Raw genomic sequence first — 22,933 nt, 5'->3', positions numbered from 1 at the left:
GAGTGCAGCCGCTTTCCGGAAGCTTCCTGCACATCCCACTGCCTGTGAGCACTGCCCAGGAGTGTGGGCCCAATAGATGCTTCCACACCAGCCCTGAGCTCCTACCCCACTTAACTCGGATATGAATGCCCAGCTAGGTACGTCTGTGTTGGTACTCAGCCTGCTGAGATTTGTTTATAACAGCTTTATTAACATATAATTCATAACTGTAAAATTTACCCTTTTAAAGTATACAATTCAGTGGTCTTTAGTATGTTCACAAGGCTGTGAATACATTACAGCCCATTCCAGGTGGTTTTCATCACATGAAAGGCACCCTGCAGTCACTGTCAGCCTCTGCCATCCCCTAAGCTACCTTTGCCTGTGGATCTGCCTGTTGTGGACATTTCCTATCAGTGGAATCACACAGGGTGTGTCTCTTGTGTCTGCTTCTCTCACTGGGCATCGTGTCTTCAAGCTCGTGCACATTACAGCCTGAGTGAGAGCCCCGCTCCCTCTAGGGCTGAGGAGTGTGCCGCCGCACGGACGGGCCTCCGTGTTCGCCTGTTTGTCGCTGGAGGACGTCGGCTTGTGTCCGGTTTCGTCCTGCTGGTGCTCTCTGACAGGGCCGTGATCACGACAGGGATCGGAAGTCTGGTTTGGGAGGATTCGGACAGGGGGCAGCACCCCCCGGGCGATGCTCGCTCACGGTGGGCTCAGCACTATAGGTTCTACGCTTGTGCCACTCAAATTGCCTCTTTCCCCATCTTTTCTGCCAGCAACTTCTACCCATTAGGATCACCTGGGGATTCTGACACTAGTTAAACACACGAGTGCTCACTGGGCCTCCCTCCCATTGTCTGAGTTCATTGGTCTGCACAGGTATAGGTTCATGTTCCCATCAGCGGTTCAGGAAATTCTAACCTGCAGCGTGGCTAAGGGTAATTTGCTCTGGGCATATATCTCACACTCCTCGGAGCTCAGTGGGGCTCTCCTGGGAGGAGCTGCCCCGGCCCCAGGAGCCCTAAGGAAGATGAAGGCAGATCACTCCCCTTTCCCATCTTGTTCCAAGGTCATCATAGAAGGTTCAGTTCAGTTCAGTTCAGTCGCTCAGTTGTGTCTGACTCTTTTTGACCCCATGGACTGCAGCACGCCAGGCCTCCCTGTCCATCACCACCTTCTGGACTTTGCTCAAACTCATGTCCATTGAGTCGGTGATGCCATCCAACCATCTCATCCTCTGTCATCCCCTTCTCCTCTGCCTTCAGTCTTTCCCAGAATCAGTGTGTTTTCTAATGTGTCAGTTCTTCCCATCAAGTGGCCAAAGTATTGGACCTTCAGCTTCAGCATCATTTCTTCCAATAAATATTCAGCACTGATTTTCTTTAACAAGAAAAGATCTCTTTGCAGTCCAAGGGACTCTCAAGAGTTTTCTTCGACACCACAGCTGAAAAGCATCAACTCTTCAGTGTTCCGCTTTCTTTACGGTCCAACTCTCAACATCCATACATGACTACTGGAAAAACCATAGCTTTGACTACACAGACATTTGTTGGCAATTAATGTTTCTGCTTTTCAATATGCTGTCTAGGTTGGTCATGGTTTTTCTCCCAAGGAGCAAGTGTCTTTTAATTTCCTGGCTGCAGTCACCATCTGCAGTGATTTTGGAGCCCAAGAAAATAAAATCTGTCACTGTTTCCATTGTTTCCCCATCTATTTGCCATGAAGTGATGGGACCAGATGCCATGATCTTAGTTTTCTGAATGTTGAGTTTTAAGTCAACTTTTTCACTCTCCTCTACCACTTTGATCAAGAGGCTCTTCAGTTCCTCTTCACTTTTTGCCACATGGGTGGTGTCATCTGCCTCTCTGAAGTTATTGATATTTATCTGAGGTTTCTTTCTAAACATGATTTTGCCCCTCTTACTATCTTATTGGGGCTTCTCCTTTGCCCTTGACAGGGGTAATTTTTTTTTTTTTTTTTTTGGTGGGATCCAACATTCTCCTGTCGATGGTTGTTCAGTGATTAGTTTCAAGTTTGGAGTTCTCATAGGAGAAGATGAGCCCACATCCTTCTACTCTGCCATCTTGAGAGGCAGATGCGTGTGCAGATACCTTTGGGGACCATCTGGAAGAGTCTTATGTCTAGGAGTGGTGGCACCTGCAGAGGTGCCCCTGTCTTCACACTGCCCGCCCCCCCCCCCCCGCCCCCGGTGTTGCCCTGAGGTCCTCCAGTCTTGGGTGCAGTCCCCAGGCAGAGCAAGGATGGTCCTTGAGCTTCCAGTTACTTCTGCTTTACCTTTCTTTGTTGTTGAATCCACCCCCATGCACGTTTCCCAAGTTCAGACTTTTACTGCCCAGAAAGTAGAGTGTCAGACCACAAAAAGGAGGACAGGTTTCTGCAGGGCCTCCTCCCCAGGCGGTGGGCGTGGCTCCAGAACCACCTCCTTTGATCACTTTCTGCCCTAGGGACTGAGCACCCCCTACCCAGAGAGTGGACTGGGATGGAAAGAGGGAGGAAGCGGAGCAGGGTTCCACGTGGGGCAGAGAGGAGGGGGCGGTATGAGGTGTGTGGGACTTGTGGGTGTGTGTGGGTATGTGTGTGGGGGTGGGTGTGTGGGTGTGGGGGTGTGTGTGCCGTGTGTGGGTGTGGGGTGTGTGTGGGATGTGTGGGTGTGGGGTGTGTGGGGGTGTGTGTGGGGGGGGTGCATGAGGTGTGTGGGGGTGTAGGGGTTGTGTGGGGGTGTGTGTGGGGATGAGGGATGTGTAGGGTATGTGTGGGTGTGTGTGTGTGGGGTGTGTGTGTGACGTGTGAAGTGTGTGGGTGTGTGGGGTGTGTGGGTGTGTGTGAGGAGTGTGGGTGTGTGGAGGGTGTGGGAGATGTGTGGGGTGTGTGGGTGTATGTGAGGGGTGTGGGTGTGTGGAGGGTGTGGGAGATATATGTGGGGTGGGGGTGTGTGGGGGGGTGTGAGGTGTGTGGGTGTGGAGTGTGTGGGTGTGTGTAGGGTGTGTAGGGTGTGAGGTGTGTGGGTGTGGGGTGTGTGAGGTGTGTGGGGTTTGAGGTGTGTGGGTGTGGGGTGTGTGGGGTGTGAGGTATGTGGGTGTGTGGGAGTGTGGCTGTGGGGTGTGTGGGGGTGAGGTGTGAGGTGTGTGGGGGAGTGTGAAGTGTTTGGGTGTGGGGTGTGAGATGTGTGTGGGTGTCGGGTGTGTGGGGATTGTGTGTGTGCGGGTGTGGGCGTGGGTGGGGTGTGGGGTGAGGGGTGTGAGGTGTGCATGCGTGTGGTGTATGTGGGGTGTGTGGGTGTGGGGGAGTGTGGGGTGTGTGGGGGTGTGAGGCGTGTGGGTGTCGGGTGTGTGTGGGTTGTGTGTGCGGGTGTTGTGTGGGGGTGTGGGGTGTGTGGGTGTGTGGAGCAGGGCGGCCCAAAGGACCCACAGCCCCGAGGCTGCTGCGGTAGGAGGTGAGCGCGGCGCCCCCTGCGGGTGAGGAGCCGTGTGATGGGGCGTGGCACCCGGGGACTTCCGGGGCGGGGGCTGAGCGGAAAGCGGGAGGCGGGGGTGGGGCTGCTCCCGAGGAGAAGTGGGCGGGGCTGCGCCCACCCCTGGGGACCGCCCGGACTGCCCGGGCCTCCAGTGAGCTCCTCATAGGCTTCTTGACAGACCAGGACCTCCCGCGGCCTTCCCAGATGGCCAGTTAGTCCAGGGTCCGCTCCGGACAGTTCAGCCTGAGGAGTGGCAGCTGCAAGCCTGTCCTCACAGGCGCAGTGAAAGGACTTCAGACGTCGGGGTGGGTGGGAGAAGGGCTAGTCCAGGGCCTCGCGGGACAGGGGCTGGCGTTTGGGGTGCCGCTTTGTGTGGTGACCGCTGGAACTGGGCAGGGGGCGCAGGGGGCTCAGAGCACCTGCACCACAGATGGGCCCTCACAGCAAGGCCCAAAGCCTCAGGACACAAAGGGTGGGCTCATGCTGGAGCCCTGGGGACGGTCCTCCTCCAGGTCTTGATTCCCAGTGGAGGACAGGCCTGGGGTGAGTCCAGGGGGCTTTATTCCTTTGTCCTGGTGGTCTCAGTGGGCCCACGGCCAGGATCTTAGAGACGCATTCTTTGTTCCTCAGCAGTTTGAGAACAGTTCCTCAAACCTTCTCAGTGTTCAATCTCATCTGGCTGAGGAGTGAGTGAGTGAAATCTGCAGATCCCCAAGGTGTGGGAAAAACATATAAAGCAAGCAAAAGAAGCTTTTATCTAAAAAACTGTATTGGCAAAAGTGCCTTCAAATAGAGTAGCTGATATAATTAATAGTAATTCGATGTATCTGGGTTAAGGTTTTTTGGAAACTGGTAAACAAATAATTTCAAGTGACTGGGTTCAAATTCTTTTGAAATACAGATGGTTTCCAAGTCTTTACTTCCAGTGAAAATTGAAGGAAAGTCCTATCAAATTGTTAGCTGATACAAGTTAAATTAAAAGAAATTGATGATAGATCAGTATGTGATTTTTGGCATTTAAGTAAAATATGTTCATTGCTATGTTCATGAACATATTTTAGTTAAATACTATTGTATTGAACTACAGTACATTGCTATCCATTGGTGTTTCATGTCTCTCTTTTTTTTTTTAGTGTAAAAAAGTTTTCTCAGTATTTACAGCTATAAATATAAATAATCAGAATACAACTTATTAGAAAAGTCTTAACCATAGTATTTGATTTAGGTCATACCTGAATGGTCTAGTGGTTTTCCCTACTTTCTTCAATTTAAGTCTGAATTTGGCAGTAAGGAGTTCATGATGTGAGCCACAGTCAGCTCCTGGTCTTGTTTCTGCTGACTGTATAGAGCTTCTCCATCTTTGGCTGCAAAAATATAATCAATCTGATTTTGGTGTTGACCATCTGGTGATGTCCATGTGTAGAGTCTTCTCTTGTGTTGTTGGAAGAGGGTGTTTGCTATGACCAGTGTGTTCTCTTGGCAAAACTCTATTAGCCTTTGCCCAGCTTCATTCTGTACTCCAAGGCCAAATTTGCTTGTTACTCCAGGTGTTTCCTGACTTCCTACTTTTGCATTCCAGTCCCCTATAATGAAAAGGACATTGTTTTTGGTTATTAGTTCTAAAAGGTCTTGTAGGTCTTCATAGAACCATTCGACTTCAGCTTCTTCGACATTAGTGGTTAGGACATAGACTTGCATTACTGTGATATTGAATGGTTTGCCTTGGAAATGATCAGAGATCATTCTGTCGTTTTTGAGACTGCATCCAAGTACTGCATTTCAGACTCTTTTGTTGACCATGATGGCTACTCCATTTCTTCTAAGGGATTCCTGCCCACAGTAGTAGATATAATGGTCATCTGAGTTAAATTCACCCATTCCAGTCCATTTTAGTTCGTTGATTCCTAGAATGTCGATGTTCACTCTTGTCATTTCCTGTTTGACCACTTCTAATTTTCCTTGATTCATGGACCTAACATTCCAGGTTCTTATGCAATATTGCTCTTTACAGCATCGGACCTTGCTTCTATCACCAGTCACATCCACAACTGGGTATTGTTTTTGCTTTGGCTCCATCCTTTCATTCTTTCTGGAGTTATTTCTCCACTGATCTCTGTTATCCCCGATGTCCAAATCCCCGAGCGGGAAGAGAGAAGGCTTCCAAGACAATGCAACTCGCAAAAAGGGAAGTTTATTGCTGACTTGAGTCAGGGCTCCCGCCGCATCCAACTCAGTGGTTCGGGTCAGAGAGCCCCGAGCCCAAGCTGTTACACAAATTCATAGGGTGAGCACACGCCATTGGTAGTTGGTTTAAGCGGATTGGTTACAAGTTTGCAAAGCAATTTCATTGGTCAAAACTTTCACGTGCACGGGACTTTCCCGGGGTGGGGGTGGGGGGGTGGTTTCTGCCCCGTTCCTAATTTCCTAATTGGCAAACAGCGGTCAGTGTTTAAGCGAAAGCTGATTGGTTGTATCCAGGTGGCCTGATAATCTTACAACCCAGAAGTAGGAAGGCCTGCTCCTAATCTAAGCTGCCTGCCATGGCGTTACTTCTGCTTGCCTCCTGAAAGATGATGCTGTGAAAGTGCTGAACTCAGTATGCCAGCAAATTTGGAAAACTCAGCAGTGGCCACAGGACTGGAAAAGGTCAGTTTTAATTCCAATCCCAAAGAAAGGCAATGCCAAAGAATGCTCAAACTACCACACAATTGCACTCACCTCACACGCTAGTAAAGTAATGCTCAAAATTCTCGAAGCCAGGCTTCAGCAATATGTGAACCGTGAACTTCCAGATGTTCAAGCTGGTTTAATAAAAGGCAGAGGAATCAGAGATCAAATTGCCAACATCTGCTGGATCATCGAAAAAGCAAGAGAGTTCCAGAAAAACATCTATTTCTGCTTTATTGACTATGCCAAAGCCTTTGACTGTGAGGATCACAATAAACTGGAAAATTCTGAAAGAGGTGGGAATACCAGACCACCTGACCCGCCTCTTGAGAAACCTATATGCAGGTCAGGAAGCAACAGTTAGAACTGGACATGGAGCAACAGACTGGTTCCAAATGTGAAAAGGAGTACATCAAGGCTGTATATTGTCACCCTGCTTATTTAACTTATATGCAGAGTGCATCATGAGAAACGATGGGCTGGAGGAAGCACAAGCTGGCCTCAAGTTTGCCAGCAGAAATATCAACAACCTCAGATATGCAGACGACACCACCCTTATGGCAGAAAGTGAAGAGGAACTAAAAAGCCTCTTGATGAAAGTGAAAGAGGAGAGTGAAAATGTTGGCTTAAAGCTCAACATTCAGAAAACTAAGATCATGGCATCTGGTCCCATCACTTCATGGCAAATAGATGGGGAAACAATGGAAACAGTGTCAAACTTTATTTTTTTGGGCTCCAAAATCACTGGAAATGGTGACTGCAGCCATGAAATTAAAAGATGCTTACTCCTTGGAAGGAAAGTTATGACCAACCTAGATAGCATATTAAAAAGCAGAGACATTACTTTGCCAACAAAGGTCTGTCTAGTCAAGGCTATGGTTTTTCCAATAGTCATGTATGGATGTGAGAGTTGGACTATAAAGAAAGCTGAGCGCTGAAGAATTGATGCTTTTGAACTGTGGTGTTGGAGAAGACTCTGGAGAGTCCCTTGGACTGCAAGGAGATCCAACCAGTCCATCCTGAAGGAGATCAGTCCTGGGTGTTCATTGGAAGGACTGATGCTGAAGCTGAAACTCCAATACTTTGGCCACCTGATGCAAAGAGCTGACTCATTGGAAAAGACCCTGATGCTGGGAGAGACTGGGGGGCAGGAGGAGAAGGGGACTACAGAGGATGAGATGGCTGGATGGCATCACTGACTCGATGGACATGAGTTGGGTAAACTCCAGGAGTTGGTGATGGACAGGGAGGCCTGGTGTGCTGCGATTCATGGGGTTGCAAAGCGTCGGACACGACTGAGCAACTAAACTGAACTGAAAGATAGTATTAAGAAGTGTGTTTCAGCAAAAGTTTAGTCTTATATGTAATACCACATTTACAATCAATTTATGTATGACTTTGATATATTTGTAGGCTTCCCTGGTGGCTCAGATGATAAAGAATCTGCCTACAATTCAGGAGACCCAGGTTCCATCCCTGGGTAGGGAAGACACCCTGGAGAAGGGCGTGGCTACCCACTGCAGTATTCTTGCCTGAAGAATCCCACCGACAGAGGAGCCTGGTGGGCTACAGTCCAGGGGGTCACAGAGAGTCGGACACACTGAACCACTAACACTTTCACTTTTATTCTTTGATATATTTGTATTCCAATTAATATGTTTGTAAATCTAGAGGATTTTGATCACAAGATAGTAAGTGTATGTGTACACATTTATTTATAAATATATTTTGCTGGACACATGGTCCATAGAAATTGCATGGCAGAAACTGATACTGCATTAAGGACACAATTATGTGGGAAACGCAGCGTTCACCCAGACCCGGAGTTCAGTTCCTAGTGTTCAGACGTCACTGGATGCATATAAAGGGTGATGTCACAGCTTTATTCTGAGTCAGTCTTCATGTCAGAAGTTGTATCTGTTTCAATCACTTAAGCCAAGACAAATTTTGATGTCAAGCTAAAGAACGTCACGATCCGAGCTCTCGTGGACAGGCGTGGCCGGCGTCGCAGCTCGAGCGGCCTTGGAGGCGGTGCCATGGGGGCGGGGCCTGAGGTGGGCGGGGCGGGGCGGGAGCGCGCCCTTCGGCGGTCCCGCCCACGCCCAGTTATCGCGAGAGCGGCGCGTGCTGACGCGCCGGCGGGCGGGGCGCGTCGGGGGAGCCGGCGGGCGGGTTTGAATCTGGTCAGAACGCGGGAAACGGTGGGTCCCGGGGACGAGGTGAGTGCTGCGGGGTCGGCCGGCGGAGGGCTGGGGGTGGGGGACCGGGAGACGGCGGGCTCGGTCGGGTCGGCTCCCTAGCACCGCAGCCTCCGCGTGGGCCGCGATCTGAGCCCGCGGCCCGGCCGGGGCTCTGAGGTAGCCGGGAAGGCGGGCTCCGGGCTTGGAGCTCGCCACACTCCGCGCCTGCTCCCCCGGGACTGAGTTCAGAGGCCCCGCAACCTGTGCCGGGCTGACCCCGGGCAGAAGCCCCTGAGCCCGCACCGGGGGCTGACACTGGGGACGGTCCCCTGAGCCCCGGACTGGGGGCTGATCTCGGGCAGGGTGCCCTGAGCCTCGGACCGGGGGCTGATCCCGGGCAGGGCCCCTGAGCCGTGGACCAGAGACTGATCTCAGAGATCAGTTCTCTGAGCCTTGTGCCCTGGGAAAACTGTCCTCAGGTGTCTCTCCTAGTTCTGAGATGAATGGTTGGCCCCAGGTGACAGGGGTTTTCTGCGGTGACAACGTGACAGGAGTCTTTCTTAAATGCTCATCTTAATTCAGTGCCAGACCTCCTGTGTACAGAGCACCCTGCCGTTGGGACGGTAGTTGCATGTCGAGGTGATTTTTTCTAGAAGGTATCTCTGGTTGGAGGGGCGAGGCCTTGTGCACATAGTAGTGGTCGCTTTGAGAGAGACTGAGAGAAGTTGGAAAATTAATTACCCTTAAAGAACTACAATGACAGTGCCAGAGAGCAAATGGGGGCTATGTCAGTGAATCTGGTCGTCTACTGGAAGTGGATTACTGTGGAAATTACACTTGGAAATAGAGCAAACCAGAAAAGCTACTGGAATCACAAATAAGCAAGGTCCCCATTTTAACCTTTTTTGAAATATTGTTCATTTAAACTCTTCAACTGAAACCAGTCATCATCATGCATCAAGCTTGTTGCTGGCGGCTCTCCTGCCTGCTTGGCAGGTCAGAAGTCAGGCCCATCTCTCAGCTATGTGAGTTCAGGGCTGAGGCGGCCACACTTTAGTGTTACTTATGTGGAGAAGTTACTTCCTGTTTTTGTTGTTTGATTTAAATGCTAAGATCTTGGGGTTCTGCATTTAAGATGACTCTGTCCTGGTAATTGTTGCCATTGGTACCACTAATTTTCCATGTTGCTCTACTTGTGACTGCAGGAGGTTTTCATTTATTTTTAAGGTAAGTGTCCTGCTCCATGTATGTTTCATCATTTTGCAGTTGCTTCATGATGTCTTTCGAATCAGGTGCTGCAAGCACTAGGCGGTGTAAATGGAAAATAGGATTTTTAGAGGAGACAGAGCCCCTGAGCTCTCGTCCCGCGGGGCTGGGAGGGCTGTACCTGCTTCGCACACTAACAAGCCCCCAGGGGCCCGCGGCCACACTGCACAGCAAGGCGGCTGACGGGTTCTCTTGATGCAGGACTGGTGCTTGAGGAAGGGGAGTCCTCAGTGTTAGCAGCTGGGCTCAGTCTGTTCTTCGCTGAGCTGCCTCAGACCTGAAGGAGCATCTTGTGAAGGTCCTAAAAAGGGAGAGAAGGTGAGCCTTTGAGAGCTGTTGGATTTCTCTTTCCTTAGTTGGTAGCTTCATTAACAATCAATGAAAACATGATGTTATATTGATACTGTTCTCAGTGAAGAAAAGAAGGAAGTTATTTTTATTTATTTTTAATCATTTTTTATTGAAGTATAGTTGATTTACAATGTTGTGTTAGTTTCTGCTGTACAGAATCAATTGTACACTTATCCACTCTTTTATTTTTTATTTTTGTATCCACTCTTTTAGATTCTTTCCCACGTATGTCATTACAGAGTGTTGAGTAGAGCCCCCAGTGCTATAATTAGGCTCTTACTAGTTACCTTTTTATATACAGTAATGTGTATATGTCAATCCCTTTCCTCCTTGGTAACAAAGTTATTTTTTAGATGTTATAGCTTGTTTACGTCAGAATATTGTTAGAAACTGTCTATCACAGGTAGTGTATGGATTTTCTTGCAGTTTTGGATACTAACTATGATTGTGTGTTTTACTAGTGTTGCAGAATAAATGCCATATGAAAAGTTTGATCTGCTATGGAAAAACGTGAGACATTCATACAAACAGTGTCTAAGGAGCTGATTGGAAAATTTTTGCAATTCATTCAACTTGATGTAAGTTTTATGTTTAGCTTTATCTTGATTTTGACTGTTAATATAAGACGTTTTGCTAAAATCATTATATCCACAAGTGACATACAGTCATTTCAGTGAATCCGTACGGACCAAGGTGTATTTAAAAAAGCAAAGCAAAACTATACACAAATAGATCTGCCTATGGGCAGCTACTCACAAACAATATTTCCTGTTTGCTTTAAGAGGGTTGTTGTGAGGATGCTAAGTGGCAACACAAGATGTTTCTAATTACTTACTTAAATATTTATTGATCTCTTGTTCTGTGCATGGCATTGTGAGGAAGATATCCTTTTTTATCCTTAGATTATTTACAGTGTTGTGATGAATCCAGGTGTGTAAATACAGCAGGGTCAGGGAGGCCTGGCGTGCTGCGATTCATGGGGTCGCAAAGAGTCGGACACGACTAAGCGACTGAACTGAACTGAACTGAAGGGCTAAACTGGGGCAGAGGTGTAGAGGGACCCAGATTTAGACATGGGATGTTCCCCATCCCAATGAAAAGGCTGTGGAGCCAAAGATCTAAAAGGTGAAATGAGTTAAGCAGTCAGACAGGGGTATGGAGAAGGACTGCTCTAACCAACAGGGTTAATTCTGAAGACTGGAGAAGCACCTTGTGCTTGAAATTGGAGATGCCTGGTGTGAAAACACCGGCTGAGGAAGAAGGCAAGAGGTGACACCTGGAATGAGGCCTCGCCCACTCTGAGGGGTGGAGGCTGTCCTGAGAGGAACAGGGACTTTTAAGCAGAGAGTGACGTGTGTGCAAAAGGATGAAAGAGGGAGAGAAAGACAGAAAGAGGACTCGCCTTTTGGGAATATTCCTTTGAACACGAAGAATAGGTTGAAGGGGGCTGGATGCTGGAGAGTGAGGGAGAGACACAGGTCGAGTCTGGGCGTGGACGTGGGAGGGCGTCAGCCCGGGTGCACTGCCAGTGACCGGGTGTGGGCCGGGGAGGAACCCGGGTTCCTGCGTCCACGTCTGTTCAGCGAGGTCCTAAGTAGGAAGAGGGCAGGCTTGAGGGAGGAGATGGCTCATGTGGGACGTGCTGAGAGGCTCCAGGACGCACGCGTGAGAGGCATGCAGGAGGAGGTGGAGAGGCAGGCCTGGAGCCAGGAGCAGCTCTGGGCTGGAGGCAGGCTCAGGGCGTCAGTTCTGGCTGGGATGCATGGGATCATCTACGCAGTATAATAGGAGAAAGGCCTAAGACTGACTTTGGAAGACCCCAGCTTTAGGGCCCCGACTCTAAAGTACTGTGACCTCGGGGCACATGACACATACCTCACTTGTTCTGATCATGCAGTGAAAATCAAAGTAGTGACAGCTAAGAATTGCATGGAGATTGCGGGAGAGAATTCTGGACAAAAGTAGTGGGAAAGACAAAGACCCCTGGACTACTCGGATGGGTCCCGCAGAGAGGAGGCTGGTGGGCTGGGGTGGAGAGGTGACCTTGCTCTGCTGTCCTGCCTTGCGAGTCTCTTTGCTCCAGAGTTCCGTGGCGCCCCCGCACCCCCGCCCCCGCCCGCCGTGACTGACAGTCTGGAAGCTGCAGGCAGCTACTCTGCGCCCTGTCCTTCCCTTGCCCTAGTTTGCGCGTTTGTGCATATGGAGGGGCTGTGTGTGTAAGCGGTGTCATGACCTCCTTGGTGAGGCATGTGGTGTTGATTTGTGTCATTGCTGGTGCATTAGTATTCCCACTTTTATAATTAACAAGTGGTCTGTGGGGAAATGGGCTTCCCAGATGGCACAGCGGTAAAGAACCCACCTGCCAGTGCAGGAGAAACAGGAGACGTAGGCTCGATCCCTGGGTCGGGAAGATCCCCTGGAGGAGGAAATGACAACCCACTCCAGTATTCTTGCCTGGGAAAGCCCCTAAACAGAGGCGCTTGCTGGGCCGCTGTCTATGGGGTCCCAAACACTAAGCGACCGACCATGCACACATGCTGGGGGGAAGTAGATTGAGACTAGGTAAATTCTTTTCTCCTCATCCAACTTCTGCCCATTGGAAGAAAACGAAAAGATGAAATACCACTGTCTCCCACCAGACTGAAAATACTATGTGTTGGGGAGATGTGGAATATTTGAAAATTTCATCACTGCTAGGGATGTGGAAACTGCTATACCATTTAGAGTAATAAATATATATTGAACTGATAATGTTGAATGTATATAGACTCTTCAATTGGCAATCCATTTTTTATTTAGTCCTTAAATAAGAGCCATGTGAAACAATGTTCTTGGCAGTGTTTTTGTGAAATAGCCAAAACCCAGAAACAACTAAATAGTGATCAACAGAAGAATGGATAAGTGTATTTTGTTATGTTTATGCAATGGAAAACTCTACAGAAGTAAAAACAAAACTGTATGGAAATGAAATGAAACTAAATGAACTATCATGACATGCAGTGTATGGGTGAGCATCACTAAATAATGTTGGGCAAGAGAAGCAAGATATGAAAGAGCAGAGACCTTGTGATCCAATTCTCTACCAAGTGGAAAATAGATCTATTTACAGGGCATGGTTTAGGGATGCAGATGGTAGGGAAGTTATCAAGAAAAGCAAGGCAGTAATTACCATAAATGCTAAAGAAACTGGGGAGGGGAGGAGGCAGCCCTGGAGGGGTGGTGGAGACACCTGGCTTTGTTTATTTACCTGCAGTCACACTTAGTGCGCTTTTCCGTATGTGTATGTCACAATATCTTTAAAATATACTGACAGTTGGTGTTTCTTGCCTGAATCAATTATTACTATGATCACTACAAAATTGTGATTTTCCAGTCCCAAATTGCTGCTGTATTTATTTACTGCTATTAATAGCATGCCAATGCCGTTAGTCAATTACTGATTAGTTATTGGCTGTGTGTGCCTGCGCAGTTGCTTCAGTTGTGTCTGACTTTTTGTGATGCTGTGAACTGTATCCCGCCAGGCTCCTCTGTCCATGGGATTCATTTCATTTCCATACACTTTTGTTTTTACTTCTGTAGAGTTTTCCATTGCATAAACATAACAAAATACATTTATCCATTCTTCTGTTGATAACTACTTAGTTGTTTCTGGGTTTTGGCTATTTCACAAAAACACTGCCAAGAACATTGTTTCACATGGCTCTTATTTAAGGACTAAATAAAAAATGGATTCTCCAGGCAAGAATACTGGAGTGGGTTGTAATGCCCTCCTTCAGGGAATCTTCCTGACCCTGGGATCGAACCCATGTCGCATGTATCTCCTGCCACTGTATGTGGATTCTTTACTGCTGAGCCGTTGGGGATGCCCAATTATTGGCTACTATTTATTATCAGTATGGTCTCATTGGTTTTTATTTTATTCAAAGAGTTATAATCCCTTGCTGTGGCTGTTGTGGTGCTCAGGTTGTACCAGGTTGGATACAGGGACAAAGTCAGGGCCCAAGACTTGTTGGAGACCAGAAGCTCAGCTTGCGTTCCTTGGCATGGCTGTATATTACTGTTGTGGCTCTTTCTGTTACTTGAGCTCTGGCATGCACTTGTGACCAGATTTCAGGCCTGGAGACGGAGGATGTCAGGGGGGTACTGTTGTCAGGGGCAGTTTTGCTAGGGGGTGAAGAGGAGTATACCAGGACTGATTGGGGCGGAGGATCTGTTGCTTTCTGTCTGATCATTCCTGTCCTCTGCCTCTTAGGACTGTATTTCAAAAACTACAGCCCGACTCTCGAATTTGAAACTTAGCTATTAGCACTTAAACTTCTTCTGATGCCATTATAAAGAAGATAGAACTGTTTTCTTGTATTTGAAATGTGACCGTTGTTATTTATTTTGCAGAAGGATACTTGTGATCCGTTCAACCTAAATGAGTTGATAGATGAATTATCCAGGAAGCAGAAAGAAGAGCTATGGCAAAGGCTCAAGGATTTGCTAGTAGACGTGTTGCTGGAGAGCCCAGTGGAGGGGTGGCAGACAGCAAAAGCCTCCAGTGAAGACAGTGTGAAAGTAGAGCAGGGTTCAAAGATGGTAACCCTCGTCCTTCAACAATAAATTTCCTTTTCCTTATTAAAAAAGTAATTGTTTACTGTGTATAATTGGACTTTATGTTGTTAAAATTAAAGTTAGAACGCTGGAGTACCAGAAGCCTATTTAATGTAGTTATACCTTTTTCAGTCCTGCTGTTATTTACGTGGTATTCAGGGTTGCTCTCTTCAAACTGCTGACCTGTGTTCAGCTTTAATTAACTTTTTAGAATAAGTGTCAAGTGTGGCTTTATTTTCATAAATTTAGTAAGTTTTACTTTTAAAGTTAAATTTTAAGTTGGTTTTAACTTACTTGTGCTTTGATTTTTTTTTTTTAAATTTATAGCATGGAAACATAGAAATAATCCATGCAGTTACGTCTGTGATTCTTGCTTCTGTGTCAGTGATAAGTGAAAGAGAGAACTATGAGGCCTTGCTGGAGTGTGCTGTTATACTAAACGGTAAGCTGACTTGCAGTAACGCGGGGTTTGAACGGTGTGTGTCTGAGTGACACTCGGTAAGAGGAAGCCCCTGGCAGTGAGAAGCAGAGCCCTTGTACTTCAGCTGGAAAAACGACCAAGGAGCACTCTTTTATGGGCCGTCCTGTGTAATTATTTCATGTGAGCCACATACAAATGTTTCAGATGGTGAAAATGTGCATTACTGGACAACTGACTGCTACTTAGAGGTTTTTTAGAAATGTCTTATTTGAACCTTCAGGACCAATAAGAGCTGATAAAGGGGAAGCAGTCATTGCAAGTTCCTCAGCTGGTGATTTACTGCGAAGCAGTTCAAGGTAGCCCAGTTCTGTGACACTGCATTTTTTTCTTTAGTTGTATCATGAATAGTTGTTGACTCCCCCTGCTCAAATATTCCTAAGTTGGTACTCTTCAAATTTTAACTAAACTGTGAAGTGATAGTTATTAATTTAGTAGGAACACTAGTATGAATTTATGAGAAGATCTGATCATATAATATTTGAATGAAAGTATAGCTATAAGAGATGTAAAGATAACTTTGAGTGATTTTTTTTTTCTTTTTAAGAAAAATCTCACAGGTCCCCTCACCTCCCACTGTGTGAATCTGATTAGTTCACTAATCAGAGCCACTTGGTTTATGTATTGGTTTAGTATGCTCTTTTATTCAGAATTCTTATGTTGAATTACTGTCTAATTAAGATTACCCAGTCAGTATGAAAGGGGCTCCCAGATGCTTGTGGGTGTTACCACCAGTTCATCCTCAGTCTCCAAACATGCTTTATAAAATTCCCCGTTAATTCAGGAATTTTACTTTAGAGTAATGGCTGTCAGATGTCTGGATTACAGTTACGAGCACACTGTCAGTATTTTAATTTAGTTCTTGAGCTCTTTTGTTAATAACAGCACTACAGCTTTTCTATTCATTATAATAGTTGCTTCTACTGTTTTTCACCAATGAGCCAGAACTTGAGGCCAACAAGCTGAGGGTAGTTGTGGGGTAGCTGGTCACTCGGCCTGCCCTGGCTCAGCTGTTGAGCGTTGCCACGGGCATCCCTGCACTCGGGTTTGGAGCCTCTCGTCGTTCGGACCTGTTGGGCTTCTGAAATTCGCTGTTCTCTTGGGCCTGCTTTTACAATAGTGGTGGAACAGCTCTTAGTTAGCATTGCTTGTATGGTGTAAACAATGTGTAGGTGTCCTGGTGAGTTAGACTGATGTCTGCTGGGCGCGCCTTGTGAGCCGCACGCTCTCCCAGGCTGGGTCTGGCCGAGCCCCGGTTCACTGCACGCACTCACTGTGCAGTGCCTGCTCTGTTGCAGGAATTTTGTACGCGCTGCCAGAGGGTGAGCGAGCGCTGCAGGGCTCCATCCAGGACCTGTGCGTGAAGTGGTGGGAGAGAGGCCTGCTCGCCAAGGAGAACATGGGCAAGACTGCCTTCGTCATGCTGCTGAGGAGGAGTCTCAGGACGAAAACAGTGCGTTCCCTTTCTAAAGTACACGCTGTGCTTTGCTGAGAAGTACACGCGTTTATACCAGTTAGGAGTTATGTCTGCTTGCGAGAGACCTGGCCCAGTGGCTCCCAGTCGGGGTTTTTCACAGGGTGGTTCTCAGAGGTGGGCGATTAGTGTGGGCAGAGCTCCACGTGCGTGCACTGTGCACAGACTCTCTCCCCGTCTTCCTTGGTGTGTGGCCTGTGGAAGGCTGTCCCCTCGATGGGAACTGCTCCAGGGAGAACCGAGGGGGCGGGGTGTCAGGGAGAGCCTGCTGACCCAAGTTGGTGGCCAGGAGGGTGGCCCAGGCCTGCGGAAGCTTCGGTGGGCCAGCAGGAAGCAAGGTGAGCGCAGGATATAATGCATCTTTCAGTCTTTGGCATGCAACTCAGAGATCCAGAAAAAGAACAGCTTTCTCCCCTGATCAAACAACAGCAGATATTTATGTTCATCTTAGAAAACTGGGAAAATGAAGAAAAGGGAAAATGAAAAAAAACCAAAAATCATCAGTAATTCCACTGCTAAGGTGACCCTTGTGAATTGAGGGATCTTTGGGGGTTTCTCTTTGCCCTCCCCCTAAACCTTTGCTGGCTTGTCACAGACTCCTACAAGTGAAATTTGTAGGTCAGTGGATTTGAACTTGGAGCTCTCGGTACAGATTGCCAGCAGCTTTCTACGTACCTTGCAGCTGATCCCGTTCTTACCTCCTGTGGGACAGACTGTCCCATGGTGGCCTCCAAGGAGCAGTCAATTTCACGGCAGAAAAGAATCTTTTTGACTGCATCCTCAGCTCGCACTCTGACTCCCTGCTGGCCGCAGGAGTGATTGAAAAATTGTTTGTGTCAGAACTCATCCAAAGCCTTGGTTTGCCTTTTTAAAATCCATTTTCCCTGCCATTCTTGTTCACCTTTAAAATCAAGACTTTATTTAGATGTCTGCACTTGTGCCGTTTACCACAGGAGCCACCAGCCACACGGCCGATTATATTTCCAGTTAAGAACGTTAAAGGTCTATTTCCTGGCGGCACTGTCCTGTAGTGGTCTCCTCATAGCCTGGCGTGGCTCAGGCTCTGCACGTTCAGCGCAGGTTCACCTCCTCGTTGGTGCACAAAACGGTTCGCAGTGCTGGCTGTCAGCATCTCTGCTTGCTTTTGCCTAGGTTTTAGGATAATGCTCTCTGGAGCTTCATTTGCAAATTTTAAAATGTTTTCTTTTGTCATTTTTTTTTTTTTGATGACATAAAATAGTCTCATAGTTAATTTGAAATGTGACCTTACCCATTATTAAAAAAAAAAAAATTAGTTAATTTTCTTTTCCTGTCATCCCCAGGGTGCAGACATATGTCGGCTGTGGCGTATCCATCAGGCTTTATATTGCTTTGATTATCATTCGGAAGAAAGTAGAGAAATTAAAGACATGCTGCTTGAGTGCTTCATAAATGTCAATTACATCAAAAAAGAAGAGGCAAGTGGTTTTTCATCTTGGTGTGTTTGTGAACTGCTTTTTAAAAAACTAATTTATTTTCTCACTGCGCTGAGTCTTTGTGGCTGCATGCAGGGGCTGTTCTTCGTTGCAATGTGTGGGCTTCTCAGAGCTTCTCTTATTGTGGATCATGGTCTAAGTTGGTGTGCAGCATGTGGGGTTTTCCTGGACCAGGGATCGAACCCATGTTCCCTGTGTTGGTAGGTGGATTCTTAACCACTGGAGCACCAGGAAAGTCCTGTGAACTGCTTTTTGATGGAAGTTTTTCCTAAATTTGTGAGTTTGCTGTTTGCATCGTGCTCAGTGTTTTAATATAAGAATCAGCTTAACTGTCAAGAGCTATTATATTTGTTGCAATTCATATTTACTGCATGGCAGTGTTAAGCAAACATTTTACAAGTCATTGTGTATTTCATCATTAAAGGAGATGGTAACAGGTGGCTGTGTGAATCCTGGGGGACTCATGATTGCATTTTAAATTAAAAATGACTAAAAATAAGGTTGAGAAGCGCTTCCCCATGGATCAGATCTGACCCTCTGCCCTAACTCCAGGTTAATTGGCATACAACTCAGAGCTATCATCACAGGATTCTTGGTTTTTTCATACCCATCCAGTAAATCCAAAGCGAGGCTCCTGGCCCAGTGCTCCACTGGCCAGCAGTGGTCACTCCCACGCTTGGCTACTGAGCACATGAAATGTGGCCAATCCAGCTGTGACTTTAAATGTAAAATACATAGGCATTTGAAACTTGATATGGAAAAAGAATGTTAAATGTCACATTAATAATTTTTGTGTATTTATTACATATTTAAATGACACTTTGGATATGTTAGATTACATAAATACATTATTAAAGTTAATTTAATCTTTTTTACTTTTATTAATGTGGCTATTAGAGAATTAAAATTACAGAGTGGCTTGCCTAGCTCTCTTGGACATGCTCATCTGTTATCTTTAGAGTTTCCTGTACTTGTTTTATTTCTTTATTTTTTTAAGAAGTGCTGAGAACATGAGCCTCTCAATAATTTGTTGTAACTTTGGGTAGAGTTTTAGATGTAGAAAAGAATTATTATGTATTTGTTTTGGTTCCCCTGGCCCTGTTGCTGCTCGGACTCTCTTTGGTTGCGGCGGGCGGGGCTGCTCCCCAGTGTCGGCGCACAGGACTGTCGCTGCGGCGGCTGCTCCTGCCGCAGAGCGTGGGCTCCGGGGCACAGGCTCAGAGGTTGCGGTGCACGAGCTTGGTTGCCCCATGGCATGGGGTCTTCCTGGACCAGGGATCAGGCTGTGTCTCGCACACTGGCAGCCGATTCGTTACCACTGAGCCCCCAGGGAATCCCCTCTGTGGTCTTTTTGTTCATTGTTTTGTCACTCAGTCACGTCTGACCCCTTGCGACCCACGGACTGCAGCACGCCAGGCTTCTGTGTCCTTCAGTGTCTCCCAGAGTTTGCTCAAACTTATGTCCATTGAGTCAGTGATACCATCTAACCATCTTATCCTCTGTCACCCGCTTCTTCTCCTGCCCTCAATCCTTCCCAGCATCAGGGTCTTTTCCAGTGAGTTGGCTGTCCGCATTAGGTGGCCAAAGTATGGGATCTTCAGCATCAGTCCTCCCAATGAATATTCAGTGTTATTCCTTTAAGATTGACTGGTAGTCTTTTTAGATTAACTGTATTTCCATGTTGGAATGCAAAGCACATTGTTTTTGATATAGAATATAGCCCTGTTTCTGACTGCTTGTGGCCTGGCAGACATGATTTGAGGCAAAAGGGGGCAGCGGTCACCCGTCCCTGAAGGAGGTGTGGGGAAGGACTTCCCAGAGGAGGAGGGCCCCCTGAGGAGCTTGCTCAGGCCTCATACTCACGGTGGGGCACGGCACGGTTTGACCCCAGCGTGCCTGCTCCCCATGCACCCTCTCACTGGTGACACCGAAGGGCTGGATCTGATTGCTGCCCACACTGGCCGAAACCTGCAGCTCTGGGGGTCAGAAAGGCTGTGTTCAGACCCTGGTGTCCACTGAACAGGTGGCAGGTCACCTTGATCATATGCCGTTCAGTCTCAGCTCCTTCTGTAGGGCAGGAGCAGCGGCCGCCGTCTCCCAGGGTCCCCTCGGGGGCACATGGGGCCTTTCACAGGGCCCTCGGCGCCCGCCTGACAGGAGATATGCTGACTGCTGTTGCTGCTCTGACGTTGTCATTGCTGGAGGGTCACTGGGCCTCTGCCCTGGGCGTCCAGGGTGGGTGTGAAGTTTGGGAGAGTAAAGTACAGAGTGGATTCAGACACCCTTTATATTGACTTATACATGTGTGTGTTAGTCGCTCAGTTGTGTCCAACTCTTTGCAACCCCATGGACTGTAGCCCGCTGGGCTCCTCTGTCCATGGAAATATACATAGCAGTGGGTAAATTGCTCTTGTTTAACACACACACGCACACACATATATGCAAATACAGATGTAAGTGGTCTTTCCCAGGTGCCTCAAGTGGTAAAGAATCTGCCTGCTAGTGCAAGAGATGTGGGTTCTATCCCTGGGATGGAAAGATCTCCTGGAGGAGGAAATAGCAGCCATTCCAGTATTTTTCTGTGGGAAATCCCATGGACAGAGCAGCCTGGCGGGCTCTAGTCTGTGGAGTTGCAAAGCCTTGGACATGGTTGAGCGAATGAGCACTTAGACATAAATATGTATGTGTGTTAAAACTCCCTCTTTTTAGAATTTGTGTTCTTTTGAATTTAAGATAGCTGAACTTAGTTTCCTAATCAGTTATTAATTTGGTTAGGTCAGTTTCCAGTCGTTCTAGGTAAATGATAAACCTCTTCTGGATTCTACTGGCAACTTATTTCCAGTAAATACTTTAAAAAAACTTGCCTGTCAAAGCATGATGGCCCTGCCATTTGCCTCACAGTGTGTGGCCCCCCACCTGTCCTGCTGCCCAGCTTGGTCCCTCCCAGGCCCCAGCGCTGTCCCCACACAGGACTCCCCTTGACCTGCCGCGCCCACCCCCGGCTCAGTGTGTAGGTTCCGAGTTAGAAGTATGGGCACTTCCTTTGTCGAGAGTAGCGAACTTCGGTACTCGTTATTACACTTTCAAAGAACTGTTTGTTTTCAGTTACTGGGAACTTTTTATTTGGTTGCAATTTTAACATTACATCCTATTTTTAATTTATAGGGAAGAAGATTTCTTAGTTCTCTCTTCAGTTGGAATATAAATTTCATTAAAATGATTCATGGAACCATTAAAAACCAGTTACAGGGATTACCAAAGTAAGTATTAAAAACAATTAATATTTTGTGCTTAGTCTGGTTTTGAAAGTTTCTATTTGACCTGACTTTGGTCAGGTCAACTTTTAGGGGCTTCCCTGGTAGCTCAGATGGTAAAGAATCCGCCTGCGGTGCAGGAGACCTGGGTTCGATCCCTGTGTCGGGAAGATCCCCTGGAGAAGGGAATGACTACCCTCTCCAGTATTCTTGCCTGGAGAGTCCCATGGACAGAGGAGCCTGCTGGGCTATAGTCTATGGGGTCACAGAGCCACACTGTGACTGAGTGACTAACATGACAATGATGATGATTAGAAGCTTTAAAAATTATCTCTTAAGTTATTATTTATTATGTACTGTTGTATTACTGAATACTTATTTTCCTTGCTATAGGAAACCATTCTTTTTCAGTAGTGACACTGAAATTAAGACTTTACTTTGTGGTAGTTCTTTACCTAGACTGTTCATCAGTTCCATCTCAGCCTCAGTCGTAGTAAAGTTCATGTGACTAGCACGTCTGATCCTTTGGGTGCGTGTGCACACTGCAGTCTCCCGAAGGCGGAGCTGTGTGGTGGTGGAGGAGCCCTTGAGGAGGGGCTCTCTGCCGATTCCCCAGCCTCTGGGCCCTGGCAGCATTTGGAGCTGTTTGCCACATTCGAGGTCAAGTCCTTAACCTGCTCTGGAATTTTCAAATCTATCCTGTCAGGTGGCTGTGTGAGAACTGAGTTGGGACTCCATGCTGGATCTCTGGAATGCTGCCTCCTCTCCCCTCATTTGCACAATATTTGGGTTGAATCAGCAGATTTTCCTCATTATGAGTCTAAGTCATCCCTGGTATTTTAGGATTCCCTGTACCTGAGCTAATTAGTTTCGAATGACTCCAAGTTAAAGTGTATTTATATTTCAACTTTTTATATTTATAGTTTTTATTAGAAATAAATTTATCTTTAAAGTTTTTTACTTAAGAATTTGGTTCTGGGCGTATGTGTCATAGTTTTGCAGAAAATAGTAAAGTTCTGGGGAAGCAGTGACTGAGAAGGAAGAAGTTGTTTGACATTTCAGTCCTTCTCCAACTAGTTTCTGCTTCCTGCTCCAGGCAGACAACCTGTCTCTACTTTGCAAAGCACTATTGTAAAACAGTGTCTTCTTCCCTGGGAGAGGAGAGTAACTAAAATGATACATGTGAAAAATATAACTCTTCAAACTTGCATTAAATTTTTTTTTTTTCCAGATCTTTGATGGTACACATTGCAGAAATTTATTTCAGAGCTTGGAAAAAGGCTTCAGGGAAAATAATGGAGGTATTTCCTTTCTGTTTTATGAAATGTTAGCACATTTTTATTGTGTTCTGGTTACTAAGTAAGTAGCCACAATAGGTCTGTTTGAAACCCTTGTTTGTGCCTGTCTGTCAAGCCAAAGCTCACAGTGAGCATCCACACGACAGAGGCGTGGTGTCGTCCACACCTACTCAGGTCACGTCTACACCGGGCACCGCCTCACAATGTCCCTCACTCACCACGACGTGCCGTTTGAGTGGAACCAATGCTTTTGCCCATTTTGGCAGCTCTGGGCCTGCAGTGTCCGACCACGTATATCTGCTGGGCCATTAGAACGTGGCCAGTCCAAACTGAGATAGGCTGTAAATGTAAGAAACTAGACAGTCTGGAAAAAGACGAATGCGAAGTGTCTCATGGATATTTTAAAAAGAATACTGATTGCATGTTGAAATGATACT

At 47.0% G+C, this 22,933-nt stretch overlaps 1 protein-coding gene across 2 annotated transcripts in view; it reads left to right on the top strand.

Moving 5' to 3' along the window:
* The first annotated feature begins 8,229 nt into the window (after positions 1-8,229).
* Positions 8,230-22,933, top strand: part of NCAPG2 (non-SMC condensin II complex subunit G2) — a 67,575-nt gene continuing 52,871 nt past the window's right edge. Inside the window, exons 1-9 of one of the 2 annotated variants that reach the window (XM_043872466.1) lie at positions 8,230-8,343; positions 9,772-9,888; positions 10,383-10,499; positions 14,314-14,502; positions 14,845-14,959; positions 16,294-16,448; positions 17,792-17,926; positions 21,110-21,204; positions 22,430-22,499. In XM_043872466.1, coding sequence (XP_043728401.1) covers positions 10,422-10,499; positions 14,314-14,502; positions 14,845-14,959; positions 16,294-16,448; positions 17,792-17,926; positions 21,110-21,204; positions 22,430-22,499 — 837 coding nt within the window. In that variant the 5' untranslated portion in view covers positions 8,230-8,343; positions 9,772-9,888; positions 10,383-10,421. Of the gene's footprint in view, positions 8,344-9,771; positions 9,889-10,382; positions 10,500-14,313; positions 14,550-14,844; positions 14,960-16,293; positions 16,449-17,791; positions 17,927-21,109; positions 21,205-22,429; positions 22,500-22,933 lie in introns of those variants that run through there. The other variant, XM_043872467.1, reaches the window with a different exon arrangement.

The sequence above is a fragment of the Cervus elaphus genome, chromosome 18 (assembly GCF_910594005.1).
Source record: "Cervus elaphus chromosome 18, mCerEla1.1, whole genome shotgun sequence".
Classification (NCBI taxonomy): domain Eukaryota; kingdom Metazoa; phylum Chordata; class Mammalia; order Artiodactyla; family Cervidae; genus Cervus; species Cervus elaphus.
This window is presented reverse-complemented; position numbering and strand designations above follow the sequence as displayed.